Source organism: Lissotriton vulgaris, chromosome 2_1 (assembly GCF_964263255.1).
Source record: "Lissotriton vulgaris chromosome 2_1, aLisVul1.2, whole genome shotgun sequence".
Taxonomy (NCBI): domain Eukaryota; kingdom Metazoa; phylum Chordata; class Amphibia; order Caudata; family Salamandridae; genus Lissotriton; species Lissotriton vulgaris.
In genome coordinates this window covers 87,081,422-87,108,013 of record NC_141687.1, presented here as the reverse complement: position 1 = coordinate 87,108,013, position 26,592 = coordinate 87,081,422, and the positions used below count along the sequence as shown (strand labels likewise).

The following is a 26,592-nucleotide window of genomic DNA, read 5'->3' as shown; positions in this document are numbered from 1 at the left end:
AACATGTTGCCTAGAAATCAGACTGGATTTATTATAGGTCTTGGTACATCTATTAATATTCAAATGTTTGCACCTACAATTGAACCTTCATTTGTGTTTTGATGTTTTTCAATCTTCTTTTGATGCGGTGCAAAGGAACAACCTCTGGGTCAAACTATCACATTTGACCATTTCTTCAAATCTCCTCAGAGCGATCAAATTATTGTACAGAGATACATGGACAAGAGTAAGATTTTGGCAAGGCAGAACAATTTCGAAAAAAATACCAACAATGAACACCCTAAAACAAGGCTGTGTCTTGGTTCCTCTATTGATCAATTTGTATCGCGACGATATGTCTCCTGCTCTGAATAACATTAACTCGCACTCTCCGTCTGCGGACAGCTTTATTGCTTCCCATCTTCTGTAGACTGACAATATTGTCCTGCTTAGCTACACAAAGGTAGGGCTTCAGCTGTTAATTCGCAAAACTGCTCAGCACAGCTCGCTAGTGACAAAGGGCATAGCAACCTGCACAAAATTCTATATAGAAGGGATGGGGCTGGAGTCTTTACAAGAGTACAAATACTTGAGAGTAATATTTGATGCAAGGGGCTCATTTAAGAACCTTTGTGCTGCGATACAAAGAAGGAATAACTCCTTAATCCTAGTGTTTGCTTCCCCATGAAACGCCTTAAAAGGCCTATCCCTTAAGCCATTACTACAAGTTATGACATCTAAACAAGCTCCCTCTCTGACATACTATGTGGAGGTAATGAGAGGGAATGCTGATAAATTACAGATAATCTCTGCCCGAACTGCCAAGCCATGTCTTCCCCGGACCGGAATCAAGAATCCTAGGACCGGTTTCTGGCTATCAGCCGTCTTCAGCCAGGATAGCTTGACTCCAGTGGCGTAGTGAGCACGGGACCCACGTCTGGGCATACCCTTCCCACATAGGGTGAACAGCAAAACACACAAGATGATGGACGGAATGTTGCACAATGGCAAATCATTTACCCCCAGTCACAGATCTGGGTTCAATCCATCGTTATTTTGCTCACCAAGCCACCCCAGTTCAGACATGGCCATATGCAAATCAGTCTGACCCTGTGCCTCATGGGAACAGTCCAGCCCGAACTGCCAAGCCATATCTTCCCTGCACCGGAATCAAGCATCCTAGGACCGGTTTCTGGCTATCAGCCGTCTTCAGCCAGGATAGCTTGACTCCAGTGGCGTAGTGAGCACGGACCCATCCATCATTGCCTGTTTAATCTCCCACAGCAGGCTTTGCTGGCACAAATCTGATTAGAGTTTGGCCTTAGAAGACAATATATAAATAGTCTAAGGTTGGTCATTGTAGCTTTGTACTGAAACTCGCTGACCATCCTGATTGTGGGGCACTCCATCTCCCAGATTCCTTCTTCTTAAAGCAAAAAAGCTTTTATTTGTGAAAGCCATGGCTGCCTTAATCAATTTTTCAAGAAAGCTGGGTAAAAGACCACCCGTAGAACTGCTAAACATATATAAGGCAAAATGCGTGACAACAGCTATATTTGGAGCAGGTGTGTAGGGCTACAGTGACCCTCAGCCTCTACAATTGGTGTTGAATGCCTTTATAAGATTTCTTTTGCCCGTTCCAGGCAGTTGTTCTACATACATTTGCCATGCAGAATTAGGGTTATCTTACACAGCTGACCTACTAAAAATTCAACCAGTTCTTCTGTGGCACAGAATTTGGACTGCAGAGGAAACCAGCCTTAATAGGGAGAACATAAAAAACTGTTTCAAATTTCACTGGGGTTTTAATATCTTGTGGCTGAAATATATAAGGGATTTTATGAATGACCTAGGACATGCAGAATATTATGATGTCATGTAATGTCATGTCATGTAATATAACATACGTTACCAGAATTTTTTTTTAATTAGACTGTAAGACACTCTTGGAGACAAATAGACTATATGTAGAAATATCAAGGTCTACCGTACAGTCAAATCAAATGATATTGACAACTTCTGATATGCTGCCCTACCTCAAAAACCATTGATGGCATAGAGAACAGATTTGTTCTAACTCGTCTTAGGCTCGGCATTTTCCACTGTTTCATAAGCTTTCCTGCTACCAGTGACTGGTCGCAATTACTGTTCAACTGCCCATGTGATGAAATGTCCCAGCACTCAACTATCTGCGTAGTGCTTTTCTGTAAATTTTCTGAAGTACAAAGAAAGATGTGGATCTTGACCATTTTAAAGCTGCATGGTTTTAGGCAATGCCACCCAGCATTTTTATTTCTATAATTTCTAGAAAATGATTATGTTATGGGGTGTGTCGCAATCTTTTTAAAGAATCTAATTAGAGGAAGAAATCAAATATATTATGATTTTTCATAAACATAATCATGATTGTATATCAGGCTGCATCTTTAACTAGATGCCGGAGAAGATCTTAAGTCTTTTATCAATAGGTGTATGTTTATCTATGTTAACATATGAGATTTTTAGCCATGTAAATATCATTGACTTATTTGTGTCTGCTTTTATTTGAATTGAATTGAAATAGTCATGGGGCATATTTGAAATTTTGTCAGAAACTTAGTAACAATTATAATTCTACTCTTATGTCAATCGTTTGGGAGGCTATAAGCAACCGTAAAAATATGACTGCTCATGAATATTTAAATTTTGCCATATCCACTTTTGTATTGGCCCTACCCCTCTCAAAGCTTGTTTAACAGAGTTATTAAGGGGAGTAGTAAAACAGTGTCATCAGTGCTGGACAGAGAGGTGCTGGCTCCCACGCGTGGATTGTAATTGCAACCTACGGCCAACTAAAACCCCAGAATTATCTGGGGGTCTGAATGGACTAAATGCCAAGCTAAAGCTTTTGAGATTTCAGCTTGGCAATTTCCAATTTTGTAGTAACTTTACAGCTTGGAAAAGATTGAGTAACACACCTCATGTTGCCTCTGTAATTACAACAGAGAAGATATTTGTCACATAGTTTGTAACTGCCCAGCCTTAACTGCTGAACGTAGAACCCTGCTACAACAGGACTTCAATCAATATGCTTTTCGGACATGCCGTCAAGCAGTAAGCGGTACAAAAGGGGATGGTGATGGACGGAGCATCTGAATCAATCAAACACTCACACCCAGTCAAAAGTTCTGGGTTTAATCCATCACCGTTCTTTAGCCCACTCTGCCACCCCAGTTCAGACATGGCTATATGCAAATCAGTCTGACCCTGTGCCTCATGGGAACAGTCCAGCCTGAACTGCCAAGCCATGTCTACCCTGGACCGGAAACAAGCTTCCGAGGACCGGTTTCTGGCATTCCAGCCGTCTTCAGCCCGGCTTGCTTGAATCCAGTGGCAAAGTGAGCAAGGGACTCACGTCTGAGCATACCCTGCCACACTTACGGAGGCCAAAAGCGGTACAAAAGGGGGTGGTGATGGACGGAGCATCTGAATCAATCAAACACTCACAACCAGTCAAAAGATCTGGGTTTAATAAATCACCGTTCTTTAGCCCACTCTGCCACCCCAGTTCAGACATGGCTATATGCAAATCAGTCTGACCCTGTGCCTCATGGGAACAGTCCAGCCCGAACTGCCAAGCCATGTCTTCCCTGGACCGGAAACAAGCTTCCGAGGACCGGTTTCTGGCATTCCAGCTGTCTTCAGCCCGGCTTGCTTGAATCCAGTGGCAAAGTGAGCAAGGGACTCATGTCTGAGCATACCCTGCCACACTTACGGAGGCCAAAAGCGGATGCTTGATTCCGGTCTAGGAAAGACATGGCTTGGTAGTTCAAGCTGGACTGTTCCCATGAGGCACAGGGTCAAGGCTGATTTGCATATAGCCAGTGTCTGACCTAGGGTGGTGTGGAGTGCAAAAAAAACGATGGATTTAGGCCCAGATCTTTGTACTGGGGTGAATGTAAGACATTGTTCTGCATTCTGTCCATCAACTGTGTTTTTTGCAATTTTCACCCCGAGTGGGCTGGGTATGCTCAGACGTGAGTCCCAGGCTCTCCACATCACTGGAGTCAAGCTATCCAGGCTGAAGAAGGCTGATAGCCAGAAACCGGTCCTTGGATGCTTGATTCCGGTCTAGGAAAGACATGGCTTGGTAGTTCGGGCTGGACTGGTCCCATGAGGCACAGGGTCGAGGCTGATTTGCATATAGCCAGTGTCTGACCTAGGGTGGTGTGGAGTGCAAAAAAATGATGGATTTAGGCCCAGATCTTTGTACTGGGGTGAATGTAAGACATTGTTCTGCATTCTGTCCATCAACTGTGTTTTTTGCAATTTTCCCCCCGAGTGGGCTGGGTATGCTCAGACGTGAGTCCCAGGCTCTCCACATCACTGGAGTCAAGCTATCCAGGCTGAAGAAGGCTGATAGCTAGAAACCGGTCCTTGGATGCTTGATTCCGGTCTAGGAAAGACATGGTTTGGTAGTTCGGGCTGGACCATTCCCATGAGGCACAGGGTCAAGGTTGATTTGCATATAGCCAGTGTCTGACCTAGGGTGGTGTGGAGTGCAAAAAAACGATGGATTTAGGCCCAGATCTTTGTACTGGGGTGAATGTAAGACATTGTTCTGCATTCTGTCCATCAACGTGTTTTTTGCAATTTTCACCCCGAGTGGGCTGGGTATGCTCAGAAGTGAGTCCCAGGCTCTCCACATCACTGGAGTCAATCTATCCATGCTGAAGAAGGCTGATAGCCAGAAACCGGTCCATGGATGCTTGATTCCGGTCTAGGAAAGACATGGCTTGGTAGCTCGGGCTGGACTGTTCCCATGAGGCACAGGGTCAAGGCTGATTTGCATATAGCCAGTGTCTGACCTAGGGTGGTGTGGAGTGCAAAAAAACGATAGATTTAGGCCCAGATCTTTGTACTGAGGTGAATGTAAGACATTGTTCTGCATTCTGTCCATCAACTGTGTTTTTTGTAATTTTCACCCCGAGTGGGCTGGGTATGCTCAGACGTGAGTCCCAGGCTCTCCACATCACTGGATTCAAGCTATCCAGGCTGAAGAAGGCTGATAGCCAGAAACCGGTCCTTGGATGCTTGATTCCGGTCTAGGAAAGACATGGCTTGGTAGTTCGGGCTGGACTATTCCCATGAGGCACAGGGTCAAGGTTGATTTGCATATAGCCAGTGTCTGACCTAGGTGGTGTGGAGTGCAAAAAAACGATGGATTTAGGCCCAGATCTTTGTACTGGGGTGAATGTAAGACATTGTTCTGCATTCTGTCCATCAACTGTGTTTTTTGCTATTTTCACCCCGAGTGGGCTGGGTATGCTCAGACGTGATTCCCAGGCTCTCCACATCACTGGAGTCAAGCTATCCAGGCTGAAGAAGGCTGATAGCCAGAAACCGGTCCTTGGATGCTTGATTCCGGTCTAGGCAAGACATGGCTTGATAGTTCGGGCTGGACTGTTCCCATGAGGCACAGGGTCAAGGCTGATTTGCATATAGCCAGTGTCTGACCTAGGGTGGTGTGGAGTGCAAAAAAACGATGGATTTAGGCTCAGAACTTTGTACTGGGTTGAATGTAAGACATTGTTCTGCATTCTGTCCATCAACTGTTTTTTTTTGCAATTTTCACCCCGAGTGGGCTGGGTATGCTCAGACGTGAGTCCCAGGCTCTCCACATCACTGGAGTCAAGCTATCCAGGCTGAAGAAGGCTGATAACCAGAAACCGGTCCTTGGATGCTTGATTCCGGTCTAGGAAAGACATGGCTTGGTAGTTCGGGCTGGACTGTTCCCATGAGGGAAAGGGTCAAGGCTGATTTGCATATAGCCAGTGTCTGACCTAGGGTGGTGTGGAGTGCAAAAAACGATGGATTTAGGCCCAGATCTTTGTACTGGGGAGAATGTAAGACATTGTTCTGCATTCTGTCCATCAACTGTTTTTTTTTGCAATTTTCACCCCCGAGTGGGCTGGGTATGCTCAGACGTGAGTCCCAGGCTCTCCACATCACTGGAGTCAAGCTATCCAGGCTGAAGAAGGCTGATAGCCAGAAACCGGTCCTTGGATGCTTGATTCAGGTCTAGGAAAGACATGGCTTGGTAGTTCGGGCTGGACTGTTCCCATGAGGCAAAGGGTCAAGGCTGATTTGCATATAGCCAGTGTCTGACCTAGGGTGGTGTGGAGTGCAAAAAACGATGGATTTAGGCCCAGATCTTTGTACTGGGGAGAATGTAAGACATTGTTCTGCATTCTGTCCATCAACTGTGTTTTTTGCAGTCAAGCAGTAAGAGCAGGGCCCAACTGGCTACCGGACGTTTGGTGCTGGGGGCGGATTTCGTTAATGGGGACCTGCGTGTGCTTCACCCGTTCCATGCTCCCATCGGCCGTTGGCCGACGGGAGCACTACCTACCCAGTGCTGCCGACGGAGCCCCGCCCACCCTTTAGAACGCCCGCACCCCGGCAGAAAAACCGTTGCGGTTAAGGAGTTAAAACTATTCATTTTGCTTTGTTTATTTAGAAGCAGACGCAGGTCCCCATCAAGGAAATCAGCCCCCAGCTTGGCAGCACACCGAATGCCCGGTTGACAGTCCAGCCCTAAGTAAGAGCTGGTTTGCAGGGAGACAATTTACTATTTACTGGAAGCTTCTTAAAGTTTGTTGATATTGCAGTGGGTAAATTAGATAAATGTGTACAGTAAAAAAAAAATCTTCATAGTATTCTATCAATTTAGGAACAAATCATTAGGAAGGAGAAATAATTATAGCAAGAGCCATGCTGGATAATTATTATATGAGCACCTTAAATAATGTGAAGAAATAAGGGCTTTGTAGCTGTAAAGTCTTAAGGTGATTCTACAAAAGGAGCTTTGCACTTTAAAACCTTATATACCTTATCTAGTGCCAGGGCTCAATAAAAAGCTCACAAGATACTCGGCACGTCATACTATTGCCAATTCAATTTGTTCCCCCGCTGATTGGGATTATTCTAAGTGTGTAGCATGATTAATATTTAATAGAGGGAATAGGACCCTCTAGGTACACAGGTAATCGCAGGTGGAACAAGTCCCTCGAAAATGCATTCTGACAGAATGTTTTAGGTGGTTTAAAAACTACGAAAAAATTGTTTTAAATATGGGAATAACCTTTTTATTTATACATGTTGATCTTTTTGAATTTTGTTATTTTGTGATACTATATAGGAAATGTGCAAAATGTATAACGTTGTAAGTTTTTATTAACTGAACAATACATTCTTCTTCTTCTTCTGGTATAAGTGCAATCAATACCTTCAAAGCCTCAACAATAATTTGTGTCCACGTGGCCTTAAGGTAAACATTCCGGAGATTCCAAGGGTATGATAATGCAGCCATTTCCTCCCAACCTATTCCCCTTCGATATTGAACTCTTAAATCTGCTCAACTCTGGGTGTCCCATAGACGTACTATTTAAAGTTGCTCAGTGAGCTGCCGTGTCGTTTCAGGAGGTGGCACTAGCAGTCTTTATCGTCACTGCTGGTTCATTTTAGAAATAATGCCTGCACTATCAACCTAGGAAAAGCAAGTATTACACCTTCAGTAACATATCTTGGAGCAACAGCTCTTTACATTAGGAAGGTTTATGACTCACTAAAAATATTCCTACATGAGATTAAATCAATGAAATCTTAGATCTAAACCCTTATTCTGCAAACGACGTGGCTCTGAGACATCAACAAAGTGGTTTGTGGCAATATAATAACAAAAAATATTTTCCACTCTCAATCATTGTAGGTAGTAACTATTGGCCCAAACCACAAAGGTTAATATGTACATGTAGATGTATTCATTTAGATTACCTTTTACACCTAGGTATAAGTTGACACTTTTATTTTGCTATTCTGAGTGGATATTTATACCGAGTTGTAGACTGATGTCTCCACTCCTTCAGTTTCAGTTTAGTGAGTGGAGACATCTGCAACAACAGTGTAAACTTACTTCTAGTTGTAACTAGGGCTGAGGAGATCTCCCGACTGTAATGTATAGGGAAAATAATTTAATTAACTTTGCAAGTTTAAAAAATATATATATATATTGAACAAGTAAGGCACAAATGAAGCACATTTTTTGTAACTCTGAAGTGTGGAGCAAACAAATATTTGAATAGCATTAAAACAAATCAATACACTAGGGCATGCCATTCCATACAATATAATGTGTGCGTTGTATTGCTACATCCGTAAAACTGTAGGTGCAAAACTAATTATTATTATTATTATTATTATTTATTTTTATAGAGCGCGTAGTCACCCGAAGGTATCCCAGCGCTAACAGATCCTAACTCTTCAGGTCAGTGGGACAGAGGAAGAGGGGGATGAGAGGAGAAGGCGGGGGGAGGAACAGAAGATCAGGGTTACAGAACAAGCATGATTCCTTAGGGAAAAAGGTGAGTTTTAAGCCTCTTCCTGAAGCGAAGGTATTGTGGTTCGAGTCTCAGGTCGCGGGGGAGAGAGTTCCAGAGACGTGCGGTGTGGACTGAGAATGGTCATTTCAATTGAAAATGTGCTGCCTGTAATGGAAGTCCACTAACACACCATGCATACTCCACTCTACGACACTCCACTCTACAACTCTACCACACTCCCGCACTCCACATTCCACACTATACCTTCTCCACTTTCGCCCCTCCACTCTACCCTACTCCACTCTGTGCCTTTTCACTCTACGTCCCTCTACTCTACACCCCTCCCCTCTACTCCACTCCACATCAAACTCCACAACACTCCAGTCCATGATAATCCATGGCACTTCACTACATAACACTCTACTCCACTCTTTGCCACTCTACGACACTCCTCGCCACTCTACCTCACTCTTCGCCAATCCCCTCTACGCCACTCTCCTCTATGCCACTGACTTTTACCATGCTGGACAGCAGCCCCGCTGGTGTACAACTCTCCTACAACACATTGCCGGTATCTCGATTTTGTGACTTGTAACCTTCCACTGTTTACTCATGGGGACTATTTTTTCCTTTTTCTCAGTCCATTAGAATGCATGTGTTTTCTTGCTCTTTTCCTCGCTTGCTACGCTACTCCTGAAATACAGCCACCTTATCGAGTTCTGCTTGTTGCCCCTCCTTCACCACGCACAGCATGTCCATTGCTTGCTTCCCCGTTTACTTCAGCTTTTTATTTATTCCGCTCCATTTAAACTCCTCTGTTGCTTCCCTTGCCACTACCCAGTGATCCCATGCATTTACTACTCCATCTGCGTGCTCCTTCATTGCTCCCTTCCTGTCACAGACCCTATAAAAACAGTTACATGATTTTGCATGGTCTGGCAGCTCTCACTTGCTGGCTGGTCCTCCTTGTTTTCAACAGCGTTTTTATGCACCTTTTAAAAATGTACTTTTTAAATTTTTTATTTGCCTAACTCCAAGTGGAGCCAACCATTTTGCAATGGTAAATAAACCAATAATCACAACAGTGGCCATTTCACGCTGTACGAGTACACATGCATGGTTATACAAACGTATAGACGTCATCCTTCTTGGCCATCAAAGTGTCTTGATGTGTACATATTGCATTGGTGTGCTAATTATAGAACTCTTTTACCAATGATTTTTTATCTTTGCTGATATTGCTAAGCATGGGCGAATTTTGCAAATTCGCGATCCGCGAATTTTGCAAATTCGCGATCCGCGAATTTGTGAATTTGCAAATTGGCAATCCGCAAAATTCGCGAATTCATGCACATTTTTTTATTTTTGCGTGTTCGCGGGGCATTTTGCGTGTTCGGGTTTTTTTTTGCCTGGTTAATCACTGCCACCCTCTCGTTTTTTATGCCCTTGTGCCCTCTGTACCACTCGTATCTGTGCCCTTCTGCCCTCTGCCCCACTCATTTTTTAACCCCTTCTGCCCTCTGTCCCACTTTTGTGCCCTTCTGCCCTCAACCCCACTTAGAATGGGGCCGACAAGCTGCCAGCGCCATTCTAAAATAGCTACAAAGATCAACAGGAAGCTCTAATAGATAAAGTAAAGCAGGTGCTTGAGTTGAAGGTCAAATTCAGTTACACAATCATTAATCACCCCAAGTTTGGGGTGATTAATGATTGTGTAACTGAATTTGAGCAGCACCTGCTTTACTTTATCTATTAGAGCTTCCTGTTGAAGCTGACTTTTGTAACTATTTTAGAATGGCTCTGGCAGCTTGCCGGCGCCATTCTAAAAGAGTTACAAAAGTCAGCTTGAACTTTTGACCCAATCCGTTCCGCTCGCGGATTTTGCGGGAAATTCGCGAATCTCGCGGATTGCGAATTTACCGAAAATCCACAAAATCCGCGAGTGGAACGGATTTTCCGCCCATGCTTAGATATTGCATACCATAAGCAAAAACACTGGCAAGCCAATTTAGCTAAAATGGCGCGACCTATTAGCTATGCCAATACTTATAATGTGGTGTAAATCCATGTTTCAGAAAATAGCATTAAGAGAATGGTAAGAGTTGGACATGAACCTCAGAAAAAGTTATAAATATCTGCACGGTAAGACCTGCAAGACTGATACAGGTACTGCAGTACCAAAATGATCTGACTGGTTATCCACAACACAGAAGAAAATATTGTGGCTGGCATTTCAGTACCCAGGGACAAAGTTACTCTATCTTAAGGCAAAAATATAAAAAATATATTTTAGGGGTGCAGGTACCGCGGTGCCAGAACCTCATACTGTTATATCTAGAGAGGATACAATGGGAGTTGGCAACCAGCAGTGGGTTAGGCGCAAGGCCAGCCCTTCTGCCCTAAGGTAAAGCTTACGCGCAGGGGACTGGCCGTCTGCAGGCGAGTGTTGGGCACTGGAAGGGAACTGGGTGCAGGGCCTGGCCATAGGCCAGCTCTCCAGCCAACTCCCGCTGTGCACTGCCAAAGGCTATGTGAAACGGGACTGGGAGCTCACAGGGGTTGGACAGAGTGCCAAGCCCGAGGCTAAATCCTGTTACCAACCCCTGCTGCCAGAGCTGTGATCCGGATGGTTATTGGGTACCTGTGAGGTTTGGGTGCAGTGCCTGGCATTTGAGATGTCATCATTTGAGGTGACATTGGTAATGTTGATGCCATCAACGATGCCTTTTATCATTTCACGAGTGATTTTATATGTGAGGTCAGACGCAGTGCTTGACGGTGGTGCAAGTTATAGTTAATTCACTAAACTATAAATGGCAAATATGAGTGGTGTTTCATTTTTTAAACATTAGACCTTATCTCATTCCAACACCTTACTAAAAAGTCACTTTAACCTTTGTTTGGTAACTTATATCTCACTTGGTATTCTTATAAAATACCCTATATGGTACTAGTTAAATCTTTTCAGGATAGGCAACCAAGTCCCCTAATCCCGTAATGGCCATCACAACTTTCTGTTCATGTGGCAGCCAGCCAATCAGAGCGCTTGCTCCAAATAAACACAATTAGCCAATCAGAAGACATTACATTTTAAATTTCAGCCAAGCTGTCAATATATCTATACATTTTGAATGTTAATGTTTGTAGACTGATCTGTCCTGTTTAATTATTTGTACTTTGATGGCTATAATCAAATTTAAAAGTTAAAGTTAATTTTGACTGACTGTCTGAATGTTAATTTCTCAAGACAATATTGAACTGGTTTACAGAAAATCACAAAAAGCACGCTTTCTATGTGGTAAAGATCTAGATACTTCCAAATTTTGGGTAATTCCATTCAGCCGTTTTTGTAACACTGTCTGAAACTTTCTATGGAAATTGCACGGGGAATCACCTTTTTCTGGGACCTCTGTCGACCAATCACCCTGACACGTTCCAGGGAACAGCTGAGATGGATAAAAAAATGTGGAAAGTTTTGTGAAGGTTGTCAAGCAGCACCAAACTTATTAGCAAAACAAAAATCTTGCTTCCTATAGAAAGTCTGACCTAATTATGACTACAGGGTGGTGCTCGCCCCTGTATAATATGTATCCTTGAAGATTCTGATTATTGTTTCAAAGTATAAAATCACTAATTTGATGTCGTGACCCTCCGAAATAGTCACCCACATAATTCACTAGAAAGTAAAATTTGCCAGCATTTTATTGGGATTGTTAAAATAACACAGAGTAAACAAAATAGTGAAGAAAATAAAACATGAAATACCTACATCGGAAGCAGATATTGGTACGTCAGAAATGGGAAACACGTAGCCGAACACTAATACACACGTAAAAAAACACACACACACAGAAATAATAGCACCAGTATATTTCTAGAAACATAACAAACTTAGGGGGTCATTAGTATCCAGGAGGGAACCTCCGCATGGCATGCGGAGCTCCCTCCTGCGCAATTAGGATGTGACCGCAAGGGTTGCGGTCACATCCTCTATTTTTAACAGTGCGGCGGGTGGAGCTTAAGCTGCACCCGCCGCAATGTTAAAAATGCACGCATTGCATTTGCATGCAGTAAGAGCTTTCTGCATGCAAATGCAGGGGGGTACCATAGGTACCCCCCATGTGCACCCCCCATCCCCCTTCACCTAGGGGGCCCGCAACGGGCCCCCGCAGTGAAGTTCCGTATGCTTTTCCACGGCGGAAAACCCGCAGCGGAAAAGTATAATTTACAGGCCATCCTAATATGGTGGACGGTGTCTGGAAGACACCGTTCACCATATTAGAGCTTTTCCGCCGCGGTTGTAAGCCAACCGCGGCGGAAAAGCTGCGGACGGAAACCAGGACCCACCAGCCATCCTAATGTGGCGGTGGGTCTTTGGTCAGTCCGCTGCGGTTTTTCCGCATCCTCTGGGCCGGCGGTGCCTTCCCCCGGCCCCGAGGATGCGGAAAAACCGCAATCATACCGCAATCATAATGATCCCCATAGAAGGGTTATATACAGATCATCATTACACCAAGATTAGTCCAGACTAAAAAGAAAACACATAAATAAAATGGGTATTAATTAATATAAAAATAAAAGTTCTAGAACATTTCTGGAAACAGAACATAACTAGACCAGTATCTAAAATGGAACATAACAAGAACAGAGCTGGTAAAGGAATACAAAAACTACTAAGAATATGATTATAGGACAAGGAAGAAAAATAGAAGAGCTCAAAAATTAGAACAGGATTAGAAAGGAATAGAATCTGAACAGTCCAGACACTGAGCAAAGTCTGAATAAGATTAGACACAAAACATATTTACAACTTAACCAGGCATGGCCAGCAACAGAACAACACCAGAATGCATCTGGAAGCAAAGGTAACCATAACTGCCCATGAAATAGAATACAAATGTGGCAGGAAAATAATTGCAACTCAACCATATCATGACCATAAAAGAGAAACTGTACTATTGCACCAGAAAAAAAAGAAGTTAACACTTAACACTGCCATGATCAATTATTACTGAGAGATGCTGAACCATTAAGAAAGCTTGAAATGTGGGCATTACAGCCATTCTGCCTGTAAGACATTGTCAAAGGTCATGTCTTTTGCTATAAGGGCCTTTGCCTACAACTATAGTCTGTAACTCATAGGGCGGGTGACGACCAGTCTTGGCGGTGGTCTATAATCTTATATTGTTTACCTGCATTCTAGGTTAATTGAAAGTGAGGAGTGGGGTCTTAGGGAAAAACAAAAGGACAGTTGATAAAATCTGGGTCCTAATGCTCTGATTGCCCACGTGCAGCTTGATGTCAATGGTAGTTGATTGCACTTTATTCTTCTTTATGCAACCTTGCCTTTGGGCTGGTCTTTCATTGCAGGTGGCCAATTAACCTAAGTTAACACCATGAGCTGAGGCCAGTAAGCTGTAATTAACTAAAAAAGGAGCAAGAGGCGCAACATCAGTTTGGACACCATTGGTCTCAATTAATTTAAGTGCAAAAAGAACAGTTGATGGACAGAATGCAGAACAATGTCATCCATTCACCCCAGTACAGAGAGCTGGGCCTAAATCCATCGTTTTGTTGCTCACCATGCCATTCCAGTTTGACCCCAGCCATATGCAAATCAGTCTTGACCCTGTGCCCCATGGAAACAGTCCAGCCCCAACTGCCAAGCCAGGTCTTCCGTGGACTGGAAACAAGCATCCCAGGACCAGTGTCGGGCTTTCAGCCCTCATCAGCCCGGATAGCTTGATTCCAGTGGCATGGAGAGCACGGGACTGACGTCTGAGCATACCCATCCCACTCGGGGTGACAGATGCAAAGACAACAGTTGATGGACCGAATGCAGACCAATGTCATACATTCACCCCAGTACAGAGAACTGTGCTTAAATCCATCGTTTTTGCTCATCATGCCATTCCAGTTTGAACCCAGCCATATGCAAATAAGTCTTGACCCTGTGCCCCATAGGAACAGTCCAGCCCGAACTGCCATGCCAGGTCCTCCCTGGACTGGAAAGAAGCATCCTAGGACCGGTTTCGGGCTTTTAGCCCTCATCAGCTAAGATAGCTTGATTCCAGTGGAATGGAGAGCACAGGACTTACAACTGAGCATACCAGTCCCTTGAGGTGACAAATGCAAAAACAACAGTTGATGGACAGAATGCAGAACAATGTCATACATTCACCCCAGTACCCCAGTACAGAGATCTGGGCCTAAATCCATAGTTTTTTTTGCTCACCATGCCTCGATCCAGGGAGGACCCGGCCTGGCAGTTTGGTCTGGACTGTTCCCATGAGGTACAGTGTCAGGGGGCGTGGCTTGGATGCCGAGGAGGTAGGCAGCGTGAGCCCGGAGCTCCGCACCCGATCCCAGATATTATCTTGATAATCCACGCGAATTTCAACAAAAATTGGAAAATTCATTGGCTGAAGGTGCCACGGAGGCAACGGCGTTCTGGGTTTGCGGACTACGGTTGCTTATCTTCCAGAAAATCGAACTTAGCAAGTGCGCAGGAACGGTCAGCTTCGATCTAAGATGGCGTCCTGAGGCCTGAGCTGGTGACGCAGAGAACGGAGGAGACTTGCGGTCCTGCACTTCTGGAGTTCCAGTACCAGTGGTGATTGCTAGATCGGAGGGTTTCCCTCAGCTCTGTAAGGCGGCACGGGCGACCTCCTTCCCACCTTGGTGAAGCTACGACGATAGAACGGGGGAGCAGGGGAGCTCGCCGAGGAAGACTTAAAATGGCGGCGGCCCTGTGAGGCGACCGTTCCACTCTCCACGTACGGATCGGGGTTTCGGGGACCCCGTCACCGGCGCCTTGAATCCGGGAGACAGATCGACCCCGTAGGAGGGGCCTGGATAGTGTTCGGTGTCCTACCTGTGTTCCAGATCTCCGGCCCTATTGCTCCAGGGAACTCTCCGGAGATGAGGTCCTGAACTGCTGTCGGACTGCACGGAGATTGGACGATAGCCGAACATAGCGGCAGATCGGGCTGCTGAGGCCAACGATTGCTGTCGCCGAGATGGGGAAGCCGAAAGGGAAGGGGGACGGAGCGACTGAACCAGAAACGATGGATAGAGCGGACCATGACCACCCTGCTCTCCAACGCATGCAGGACCGCATACTGGAGGCTATCGCAACCACAAAGGATACTCTGCAGCAGGACATTGCCCAGGTAGCGACAGGCCTAGGTCTCCTGAAAGCGGAGCATGATAAACTTAAAGACAGGGTCAAGAGCGTGGAGATATCCCTGCAAGAATTGGCCGAGAAAATAAAACACTGGGGGGCCAGAAGACAGATGCTCTGGACAGACTAAAAGTATTGGAGAGGAGAGCGGAGGACGCTGAAAATAGAAGTAGGCACAATAACGTTCGTCTGGTAGTCCTTCCGGAAAAAAACGAGGGAGACGACATGGTAGGCTACCTCGACCATTGGCTACGCACTGAAGTGGCGCCCGAGGGGCTCTCTGCCTTCTTCTCGCTGGAACGGGCCCACAGAGTCCCGACCCGACCGCCAGCTCCTGGTCTGCCCCCTCGTCCGGTAGTGCTTAAGCTGCTACATTATAAGGACCGGGACTGGTTACTGCAGAGAGCCAGGGAGGCAGGGCCCTTCCAGGTTGGCAACAACAGAGTCACCCTGTTCCCGGATTACACGTTTGAGACTCAGAGGCTCAGGGCCAGTTTCCTGTCGCTTAAGCGCGAACTCCATGTAGAGGGCATCAAATACTCCCTCCTCTTCCCAGCGAAGCTAAGGGTTGTGGTGGACGATAAATCGCTTTTCTTTACCACTTCGGCAGACGCTTGGGCATGGTGAGACACTTATAAGGCCGGGACAGACGGGGCCAGAATCAGAGCAGAGGAGGCACAGAGGAAACAACCGACCAGGAAATCGCAACGGATTCAGAAGAATTGGCGCAGATCTGGGAAACCATCAATGTCGCAGACTGAGGAGGAGCGAAAGGCGGCTTTGCAGGTGGTGGTGGACCTCTCAGGAACGGTGCAGAGCCAGTCCAAGAAGGGCACAGACTCAGAGGAGCAGGGCACGGGGTCGGAAACGGACCTTTCAGAGTTTGGTGGCGCCAAGGGCCCTATTGTGACGCCACAAACATCGGGAGAGATCGTCGAGGCCTGAGAGACTTGCTTTGGAGAACGGTTTGATGGTCTGATACTGGGATTCCGTGCCCGTGGATGCAGATTAACATTATTGTGGAACTTCGTGAGTGATCATGAGGGGATCACGGGACGGGATATTCAGGACTAATCTGGTTTGACGAACTCCTTCGGTATTGGACCGCGCCCTACTGGCCCTTAAGGTCATCGCAGTGGAGACTGCGAATTTTAGTGTGTCTTTTTGAGGGAAGTTTACCTAGTTGCAATAGTTTGGATGGGTTCTCTTCTGATCGAGGCGGGCCTGTCCTGGGGGGGTGGGAACCGAGAGTAGGTGGGGAAGCTCATGTTGGGGTTGGAAGGGTGTGGGGTTCAGTTGTTTGGAGAGGGTGGGGGGTTCAGTATTGTGTTGGCATAAGCGCATGGTTGGAAACTGTCATTGTCGTGTCCAGGGATGCAGGGGGGTATGACTAATACGGGGGCTTTAAAATGTGTGACCTGGAATGTGCGGGGTCTACATACCATGGTGCGCAGACACAAGGTCCACGCTTACCTGACACGTAGGGGAGTACATATAGCCTTTCTTCAGGAGACGCACCTCACGAGACAGGAAGGAGTGGCGCTGCAGAGGAGATGGAGGGGGCAGCTGTTTAATACAACGTATTCGGCCTTTGCAAGGGGCGCCATGATTTGGATACGTGCTGGGGTTCCCTTTCAGGTCACCAAACAAGTGGTAGATCCAGAAGGCAGGTTCGTGGCTATAGAAGGGAGACTTAGGCGGCGAATAGTGTCATTGTGTAGTGTGTATGCTCCGAATGTGGACTTGCCCGCCTTCCTGACAACACTCTCGGGCAAGTTGGCGAGTTATTTGGCGGGCCCAATGATCATGGGAAGGGATTTTAACTCAGTAGTGGACACCACATTGGATAGGTCTCACCCCCCATTACACTCATCACCAGTACGTAGGTTAGCGAAACGGAGATTGGATTGGCAGGAGAGTTGGGATCTGGGAGATGCTTGGAGGACGCTGTACCCCATGACGAGGGATTACTCATTTCATTCTAGTATACACGACCTACATGTCAGGCTGGATGTGTTTTTGTGCTCTTCTCCTGTGCTCGCAGCAGTAGGAAGTGCGGAATACCTGGCCCGCACGTTGTCTGACCATAATCCTTTGTTGTTATCCCTGAATTGGATGGTGGATGTCTCTTGTGTCCCAACTTGGCGACTACAGCCTGATACCCTGGATGACTTGTTATTTAGGGAAGCCTTGGGGGAGCGAGTGACTCGTTACTTTGAGGAGAACTGTGGCACCACGTCCACCAGGGCTGTGGAGTGGGATGCTTTTAAGGTGGTGGTTCGAGGACACTGTATTGGGGCCGCTGCGGGTGCCCGCAAGACGTTGTTGGATGACCTCGAACGTGCGGAGCAGGGGTTACGGAAGCTGGAACGGGAGCGCCCGAATCATCCCGAGCTTCAGGAGGAGGTTGGTAAAGCCAGAGAGGCAGTGGCGGTGGTGTTGGAGCGACTGCGTAGTTTCGATCACAAGGTCTACCTGACTAGGGCGCATGCGGAGGGCGATAAGGTGGGGACTATGTTGGCCTGGCTTGCCAACCCGCTTCGGCGGGGTACTCCAATCGTGCCCATCGAGGTGGAGGGAGGCGGGCTTTGCCACACCCAGGCCGGGATCCTGGATAGGTTCAGGACGTATTACGAGGGCCTGTATGAGAGTGGGCTGGTGGACGGGGAGGAGGAGCTTGACGCCTTTCTTGGGGGGCTGCAGTTGCCACAGCTAGAACAAACGGAGGCGGAGGAGCTGGGCCGCGCTATAACGATTGGGGAAATAGGATGCGCAGTGAAGCAGATGGCTAGAAATAAAACCCCGGGGATTGACGGCCTGCCGATTGAGTTCTACAGTAAATATATGGAGTACTTAGCCCCGCGATTGCAATCGGTTTACAATGAGGCGCAGTCGAGAGGGAGATTACCACAATCCATGTGTGAGGCCCTTATGGTTCCTCTGTTGAAGCCTGGTAGAGCGAGTAGCGACCTCTCCTTCTATCACCCATTATCCATGCTCGCGATGGACTATAAGATTCTGAGCAAAATCTTGGCTAACAGATTGCTAACCCACATGACAGGCCTGATTCATAAAGACCAGTCCGGTTTCATTCCTACGCGGAACACCACCCACAACATCCGTAGGCTGACTCGGCTGCTGGGAGCTCGGTTGTCGGAGGGGACCACTCCCCTAGTGTTCTCCATAGATATCGAGAAAGCGTTCGACAGCCTAGAGTGGGGTTATTTGTATAGAGTGATGAGGCGTTTTGGTCTAGGGGAGGGCTACATCGGCTGGACCAAAGTGCTGTACACGGAAGCCACGGCGAGGGTTCGAGTGGGTTCGCTGATCTAGGGGCAATATCCGGTGCGACGCGGCACTAGGCAGGGATGCTCACTTTCCCCCCTGTTATTCGCGTTAGCGATGGAACCTTTTGCAGTGGAAGCCAGATGGGGACGCTACTATAGGGGACTGGCCTATAGGGCCAGACCGCACGCAATCTCGCTGTACGTGGACGACCTGCTGATGTTTTTGGCTAATGCAGATGAGGAACTGGTGGGTGCGAGGCGACTACTAGAATTGTTCGGGAGGTTATCGGGCCTGAAGGTCAATTGGACCAAATCTTGCCTGTTCCCGTTGCGACGAGGAGAGCCGTGCCCTCTCACCACTCAGGAACTTAGATGGGAGCCTCATTACCTGCACTATTTGGGGGTTTATGTATATCATACACCTGCAGATATGCTGGATGGTAATATCACCCGTTGCATTAACGCCCTGAAAGGGAATATGGACTTCTGGGCCACTCTACCACTCTCAATGACGGGTCGTGTCTCCTTGCTGAAGATGGTGGAGCTCCCTAGGCTACTATATTACTTTCGAACCCTGCCGGTCTGGATACCCGGCTCCGTCTTCTGCCGTTTGAGATCACTTATTATAGCGTTTATATGGGGTACGGGTAGACGACGAATAGCGCTGGATAACCTCTTGCGGCCCAAGGATGAGGGAGGTATGGCAGTTCCTGATTTTGAGTGCTATTATCTGGCGGCACAGCTGCAAACCTTTACCCAGGAGGTCGCGAGGGTTTACCGAGGCCCTGAACAAGGCAGAGACGAGGGCACCCCGCGTCATGTGCTTGCGTATATTACCCTTCATCAGAGACTGCTCGTCAGGGACCTGACGGTTGAGGAACAGACGTTTCGGCTTTGCTGGAACCGGGCGCGTAAACGGGCGGGAATCCGTCGAATGTATGCACCGGAGATTCCGCTGGGCATGTTCACGGCCCTACCTCATGGTGGGGATTGGTCGAGATTGCTGGGCTGGGAAGAGGCTGGGCTACAGATGTTGGGCGACCTCTATGAGGACGGAGCATTGCTTCCGTTCCAGGATCTACAGGAGCGATTTGACTTGCCCAGGGGAGATTATCTCTTGCATGCGGCAGTGACTGGCGCCATGCAGGAGCACTGGGGCGAAGGGCTGCAGGAACCTGCTACCTCTATGGCTTGCCAATACACAATGATGGCAGTGGGAACTTTTAAGGCAGTGACCTGTCTGTATTCCCGAATGTTGCGGGAAACCCTGCAGCTGCTCACTGCCATGAAAGCTAAATGGGAACTGGATCTCCAAATGGAGATCCCCGATGCCACCTGGGGTCAACTGCTGCGGAGGGCGCGAAAGAGCACGAGAAACGCCAGATTCCAACTTATACATTTCTACATTCTTCATAGGGCATATCTTACTCCAGGGAAACTGAAGCAGTATTTTGGGGTGGAACAGGCGGCCTGCCCTAGGTGCAACACACTGGAGGCGGACTTGGGTCATATGCACTGGGACTGCCCCCAGTTGAGGGAGTATTGGCAGGAGATTGGGAGAGCACTGAATAACGCCACGGATAGAGAGATACAATACACTAAAGCGGTGGGAGTACTGCACTGGTTTCCTCACACGCCTAAAAATAAGACGACCAGCAGGTTTATAGATATGGGATTGATATTGGCGAAGAGGGAAATCACCAGGAATTGGAAATCAAAACAAGGGCCCACGTATAAGCGTTGGTACAATGAATGTTTAAAGTGGGTGGCGTGCGAAAGTACTTTGCGATATCAGCTGGCTAGAAGGGCTGCGGATGAGAAAGCCTTGGAGAGGGCGTCAGCATGGGAGTCTATAGTGCAGGCACTCTGGGATGGTACTGGGGAGTAGGAGGGAGAAGACCCGGCCTCTGATGTAGTTGACCCCACCAACACGCCAGGAGCACACCCTTAGCAAATGTTACATTCCTTCTTGCACAAACCGGAACTTACGTTTTCTAGGATTTCTCTACAGCGCAGCCATGGGGGGGGTGTTGGGGAGTTCGGGGGGGGGGTTGTTGGTAGGGGGAGGGGGAGTGGCGAAAATGTAAAACGGTCCACGTCCTCCTGTGGTTTCAAGAACTGGATATCGAGCGAAGATACAGGAGATGGACATATTATCGCCGCAGCCCGGCCTTCTGGATGAGAGCACACGGGCTGTGTAATAATGGTCGTCGAACAACTGTGCACCATCACACTGTATTGATTTAATATTCATCTTTGTACTGTGTATGCAAAATTTTGGTACTGCAATAAAAATGATGTTACAAAAAAATGAGGTACAGTGTCAGGACTGATTTGCATATGGCTGGGTATGAACTGGGTGGGTCAGGGGCAAAAGAACGATGGGTTTAACCCAGATCTTTTGACTGGGGAGAATGTTTGCAATGTCAGTGTTCCGTGCTGTAACACTTTTTGCCCTAAGTGGGATCGGTATGCTCAGACGTGGGTCCCTTGCTCAAGAAGGGTGACATACCCTGAAACCAGTCCCAGGATGCTTGTATCCGGTCCTGAAAGGACCCGGCCTGGCAGTTTGGTCTGGACTGTTCCCATGAGTTACAGGGTCAAGACTGATTTGCATATGGCTGGGCCCAAAATGGGGTGGCGTAGAGGGAAAAAGAACAATGGATTTAACCCAGATCTTTTGACTGAGGGGAAATGTTTGCATCGTCAGCATTCCGTCCATCATTTGTTTGCTATATCAATTAATTTAAGGGCATTTATGGTGCTGTTTTGGGTAAGATTAAAACCAGAGACAGAATTGAATTGTTGGAAATTGAGAGAGCAGGGAGAAAATCTAGCAATAGCTCTAACTTACAGGTAGTGAGGTTCTCCATCAGCACTGTATTCTCCACGCGACAACTTATGTTCCTGAGGGTTGTTGTGTTGATCCTCAGCTGGCTCCTCACACTGTACAGCTGCGTGTCTGGGTCATATTCAACAACAGTCGTCGACAGGGAAGGATCGAGGGAGCTCGCGTTCTCACCATTGACCCAGTAAAGCTTTGGCTTAGGGTGGCCATTGCTGGAGCTGCAGTACAGGAAGTCGTCTGCCTCGGTTAGAACTGGAGAACTGAATCGAGCTGTAAGAGCAGAAGATAAAGACAAGTCACACACTTTGAATGAATATTTATACTTTTGAATGGATTAAAGGAATCTCTATGTGAATCGCCCTTTTGTACAAGCCCAAATCACAGGAAAATAAGCTGGGTTTCAACCCATCTCAATGGGTGGAAAACGATGGGATGAATAGAGGCCTGCCTACCAATTGGCAGTGTTTAGACTGTTTGAAAGCACTCCTCCCATCACCTTTTGCATCTTTGATATAGCGTACTTAATGGACAAGGGTCTGCCGAACACATAGGTCTTTTGGTCAAGGGTATGCCCACTCCTGAGTCCCTTGCTCGCTGTGCCAAGGATCTCACTGACAAAGCCTAATAAGGCTTAAAACCGGTCTGAAGTTACCTTTTGACCCTTTTGTGGGGACCATTCCTAGCTTTACAGGATTGACTGTTCCCATGAGGACCCATGGCCAGTAATTATCTGCATAAGGTGGGCCTTTGTACAGAATGGTGCAGGTGAGAAACATTATGAATTGGAATGCTATCAGAGGTTACACTATTTGCAAGCATTCCTCCCATCACCTTTTGTGTCTTTGATGTAACACCCTAAGTAGCCAAAGGGAATGCCCAATCATGGGCCCCTTGCTTGCTGTGCAACAGGAGCCAGGCCATAGCTTACTGAGGAGGCCTAATATTGCCGAAACCGGTCTGGGGTTGCCTATGGTCCTCTCTGAAGGGACCCTTGCCTGGCTTTTTGGGATGGACTGTTCCCATGAGGAGATGGAAAAGCTCTAATTCACAACTGCCAGGCCTCTGTCTGCCCTAATCACCAGTGTATATATGACAAGTACAGAGCTTTGGCTCTGAATGGCAGTGTCAAAAGCACTAAGGCTAGCACATACAGCAATGGAAAACCAGGAGGGACAAAAGCATAAAAAATTTAGGAAATCACCCTAGAAAGGGGCGTTTCCTACAATAATCATCAAAACAAACATCTAGATCAAACACTCAAAAAATGATTGGAGGGATGGTAACTACTAGTAATCATTCTAAGTAGCATTCCAATCCATAATGTTTGCCCACTGAGTCACTTTAGGGTTTCTAAACCTGTGCTAGCTCACATTTTGTAGCATGTGGTGTCTGAGGTGTGTTGAGGGAAGTTTTCTGAGTCCGGGTGACCCAAGCTGGCAGCCTAAACTCTCTCCGAACTCCAGATTGGGAAAGTGGGAGTGTCTGACATTACAGCCTTCAGGCCAAGGTTGCCGTTTCCGGCTGCCCGGATCCAAACCACTAGGTATTCTGTTGTTGAGAATACCTCGATTGGACCCAAGGAGTCTTGTCGGCCTTGTTTGCACCCATGGCTGGCTGCCAGGAGCAACTGCAGCTCTCACCTCTGCCAGAGGGGATACAATTCTCCAAATTGGAAGCACAGCAGGTTCCATTGTCACAGTGTTTTGCCTACGGGGGTATAGTGATCCCGCATTTGTGAAGGTGCCACTGGGTTCCTGAGGATCTAATCTGGAAGCGAATAACGAGGACGGGTACATATATGGTCCATATATGTTCATGCCATTCTGCTGCTAATGGAAGAGTTTGACAATTGTTTATAACTGTAAAAGTACATATCCAATGTGTATGTCGTTTTGATTTCAATGTGTGAGTAATACAAAGACGAGTGTTTTAAACATACGGTGTGGAGTCTTTTTGTAGCGTACACAGTGTGTTGTGAGGGTGGGGGTTGTGCCAGTTCTTTACACTTTGACCCTGAGGATAATCCTGACTGCTCCGTGCCAAGCTACTCAAGGGTGAGCACAGGTTATCAGACAAGTGCATCATACTCATCCTGTCTCGGATGGTGGATTCTGCCTGGCTTCAAAGCATCCCAGCCAGCCAGAAACCACTGTGTCTAAAACTTATAAATGAATGAATAAATAAATGGGGCTTTGTGTGGTCAGTCTAAACACAACCTTGGTAAGCTATTTTCCGTTGGTCAATCTATTGACAAAATGTGCACTTGGAGGGTGGGTCTCTGTTGTACATAGCTTATTCCTATCTGTCCTTTCCCTGCCTGTCCTGGCTCCAACCTTCTAGATTGTTAACATGGTTCTCTCTATGTCACCATCACTGATTCTAATCTGTGTCAGTTACTGCCTGGCCAGATGGGAAACGGTCCTGTTACTTTTCTGTCTGCTGCAATAAACTACTTACCTGCCACCTTCCTGGATGTGGAGTCTTCTTGTATTTACTACATTTTGGCGACTTCTGGATGGGAGCATCTGGCCATTTCTGCCTCATTTCGTTTGCAGCAAAAGAAAAGACTGGAAAAACCGTGATCCGTTCCCCAACGAACTCACAAGTTGCAGCGTTTATACTTCTGTCGACTACATCTTCCGCAGCTGTTTGGCGTCGAGATTTCCGGATCCGAAGGCTTATTTCGGATTTTCTCCGCCTTTTCCTTATTGGTTGATGTTGTCGTAAGCAGCGTCGCATAGCAACGGAGCCTGACAACAACGGTGCGTATGTTAACCTCTCTGTTGCCATATCAACTGCCTCGCGAAGAACTGAGAGCGCGAGCAGTGGCAAGAGCGCGAGCTGTGACTGAGCGTCTTGCGCGCTCACAGGAACACTGAACTATTGGACGCTACGCATTGCCTACGCGAGGTCATTAACGTGACCTTCGTGACGTCATACGCAAGCGGCCATCTTTGTTTGTGTTTAACCTGTGATTATCATCGGAAGTCAAACGCTGAAAAGTTTAACGCTGAGGTGATTCAGTAATTTCTTGAACAGACCTCAAGGACTTCAGTACACAAGGAAGCAGGCCATCCAATACAAGTAAGCTCGTTTTTGCTGTAAGACATTTATTGTTTAACGATATCGGCAAGCAAGTTAAAAGCGAATTTTGAGTATTGTATTAAATCCATTGTAAGGTTCGTGACTACAGCCTTCAATACTCATCTTAGCTACCCACTAGCAGTTACGTGTTGTGTTAGACTTACAGTGCTTTGTGGTCAGTGATAAGCACTTTCTCTACAACGTGGGTTATTGCTTTGTACTTTAAGCTTACTTTATCTTTCATAAAGTTCAAGACTGTCATGGCACAATCCATAAATGTTGCTCTTCCTCCACAATTCCTGAGTGAACCAGGCAATCCTTCCACTCCTTGGGAGGACTGGATTATTATGTTTAACGATTATATCGAAGCCCTGGATGGAGAAGATTTCTCTGCCAAAAGAAAGAAAGCGCTTTTGATGACCACATTAGGAAAAGAAGGGCAACGACTTTTTAAATACTTACCTCAAGTTCTTTCTGCTACTTCACAACCTTTGGATGAATTCAAAGAAGCCATTGCCAGGCTGGAGAACAGATTTGGAAGGGAAGAAAACCTAATCCTTCAACGTTATAGATTCTACAAAAACAAACAACTTGAGGGTGAAAGTATAGATGACTTTGTTGCTCGCCTACGTGAATTGTCTGTTAAATGCAACTTTGGCCAAATGGCAGATGAGCATATTAGGGACCAATTGGTTGTACAAGCTAATAATAGGAAGATCCAGGAACGCTTGTGGGCCGCAAAGAACCCAACTCTCAAAGTGGCAATCGAGCTTGCTAAAGTAGTTGAGGAGAGCGAGAAATGTATTAAGGAGTTATCAAAGGGTGGTACTGATTCCAAAGTTGCTGAAATATCCCATAAAATGGTCAATAGCGACATTAGCGATGATGAAGCGGCTGCTGTTGCAATAGTTAGGAAGAAAGGTTATGTGTTACAAAAGAAGAATATGCCTCAACAGTCGTTCAATAGGCCGCAACTACAGCCTAGTAACAAATTTGTGTCTAAAATGTGTTCTAGATGTGGGAGTTATTCTCATACGTCTGACGCAAAATTTTGTTTTGCTAACAACAAGGAATGTTTACGGTGTGGTAAATTAGGTCATTTCGCAAAAGTGTGTAAGAACAGAACCAACCAGAGAGTTACGGTAGTGAGTGATTACAATGACTTAAAGCGTGATGTCAACAAAATACTTGTGTTGTATGATTCAGTGTGTGCATGTGTCGAGAAGAGAGAGCGAATAATCAAAGCAAAGTTTTTGATTGATGAGAAAAATGTCGATTTGATGGTTGACACCGGTTCCAAGTGGACTATTATTCCGTCGTCTATGCTGAAGGAAGTATGGGGAAATAAGTGCTTGGATGTGTGTGATATTTTTCCATCCGGTTACCAGGGTGAGAAAATCAACCTTCTTGGTTACTTTAAAGCGATGATTGTTTTCAAAAATAGGTCAACCTGGGGCAAGATTTATGTGTCTGTGGATGGTCCCGCAATACTGGGACGTTCTCATCAGTACGACCTACACATAATTGTTAATCCCAGAGCTGATGAACCTGTTCTAGTTGTGGATGATTGCTACATTGATGACATTCTTGCCAATCATAGTCAGGTGTTTCGTGAGGAATTAGGTGAATTACAAGGATACACACACAGAATACTGTTAAAGGAGGGCAGTATTCCAGTACAGCACAAAGCGAGGCGAGTCCCTTTTGCCTTGCGTGATGAAGTTAAGGCTGTTTTGGAGGAGATGCTTCAGGGAGGTATCATTGAACCAATTGAAGCTTCTCCATGGGTTTCTCCCGTGGTCATCTCACAGAAACCCGACAACAAAATTCGTTTCTGTGTAGACTTACGCT

The 26,592-nt window shown here is 46.5% G+C and overlaps 1 protein-coding gene across 1 annotated transcript in view; it reads right to left on the bottom strand.

Annotated features, from left to right (window-relative positions):
* LOC147729617 (ICOS ligand-like) overlaps positions 1-26,592 on the bottom strand; it is a 317,146-nt gene that overhangs the window by 38,336 nt on the left and 252,218 nt on the right. Inside the window, exon 4 of the mRNA XM_086954497.1 lies at positions 21,664-21,927. Coding sequence (XP_086810623.1) covers positions 21,664-21,927 — 264 coding nt within the window. The remainder of the gene's footprint in view (positions 1-21,663; positions 21,928-26,592) is intronic.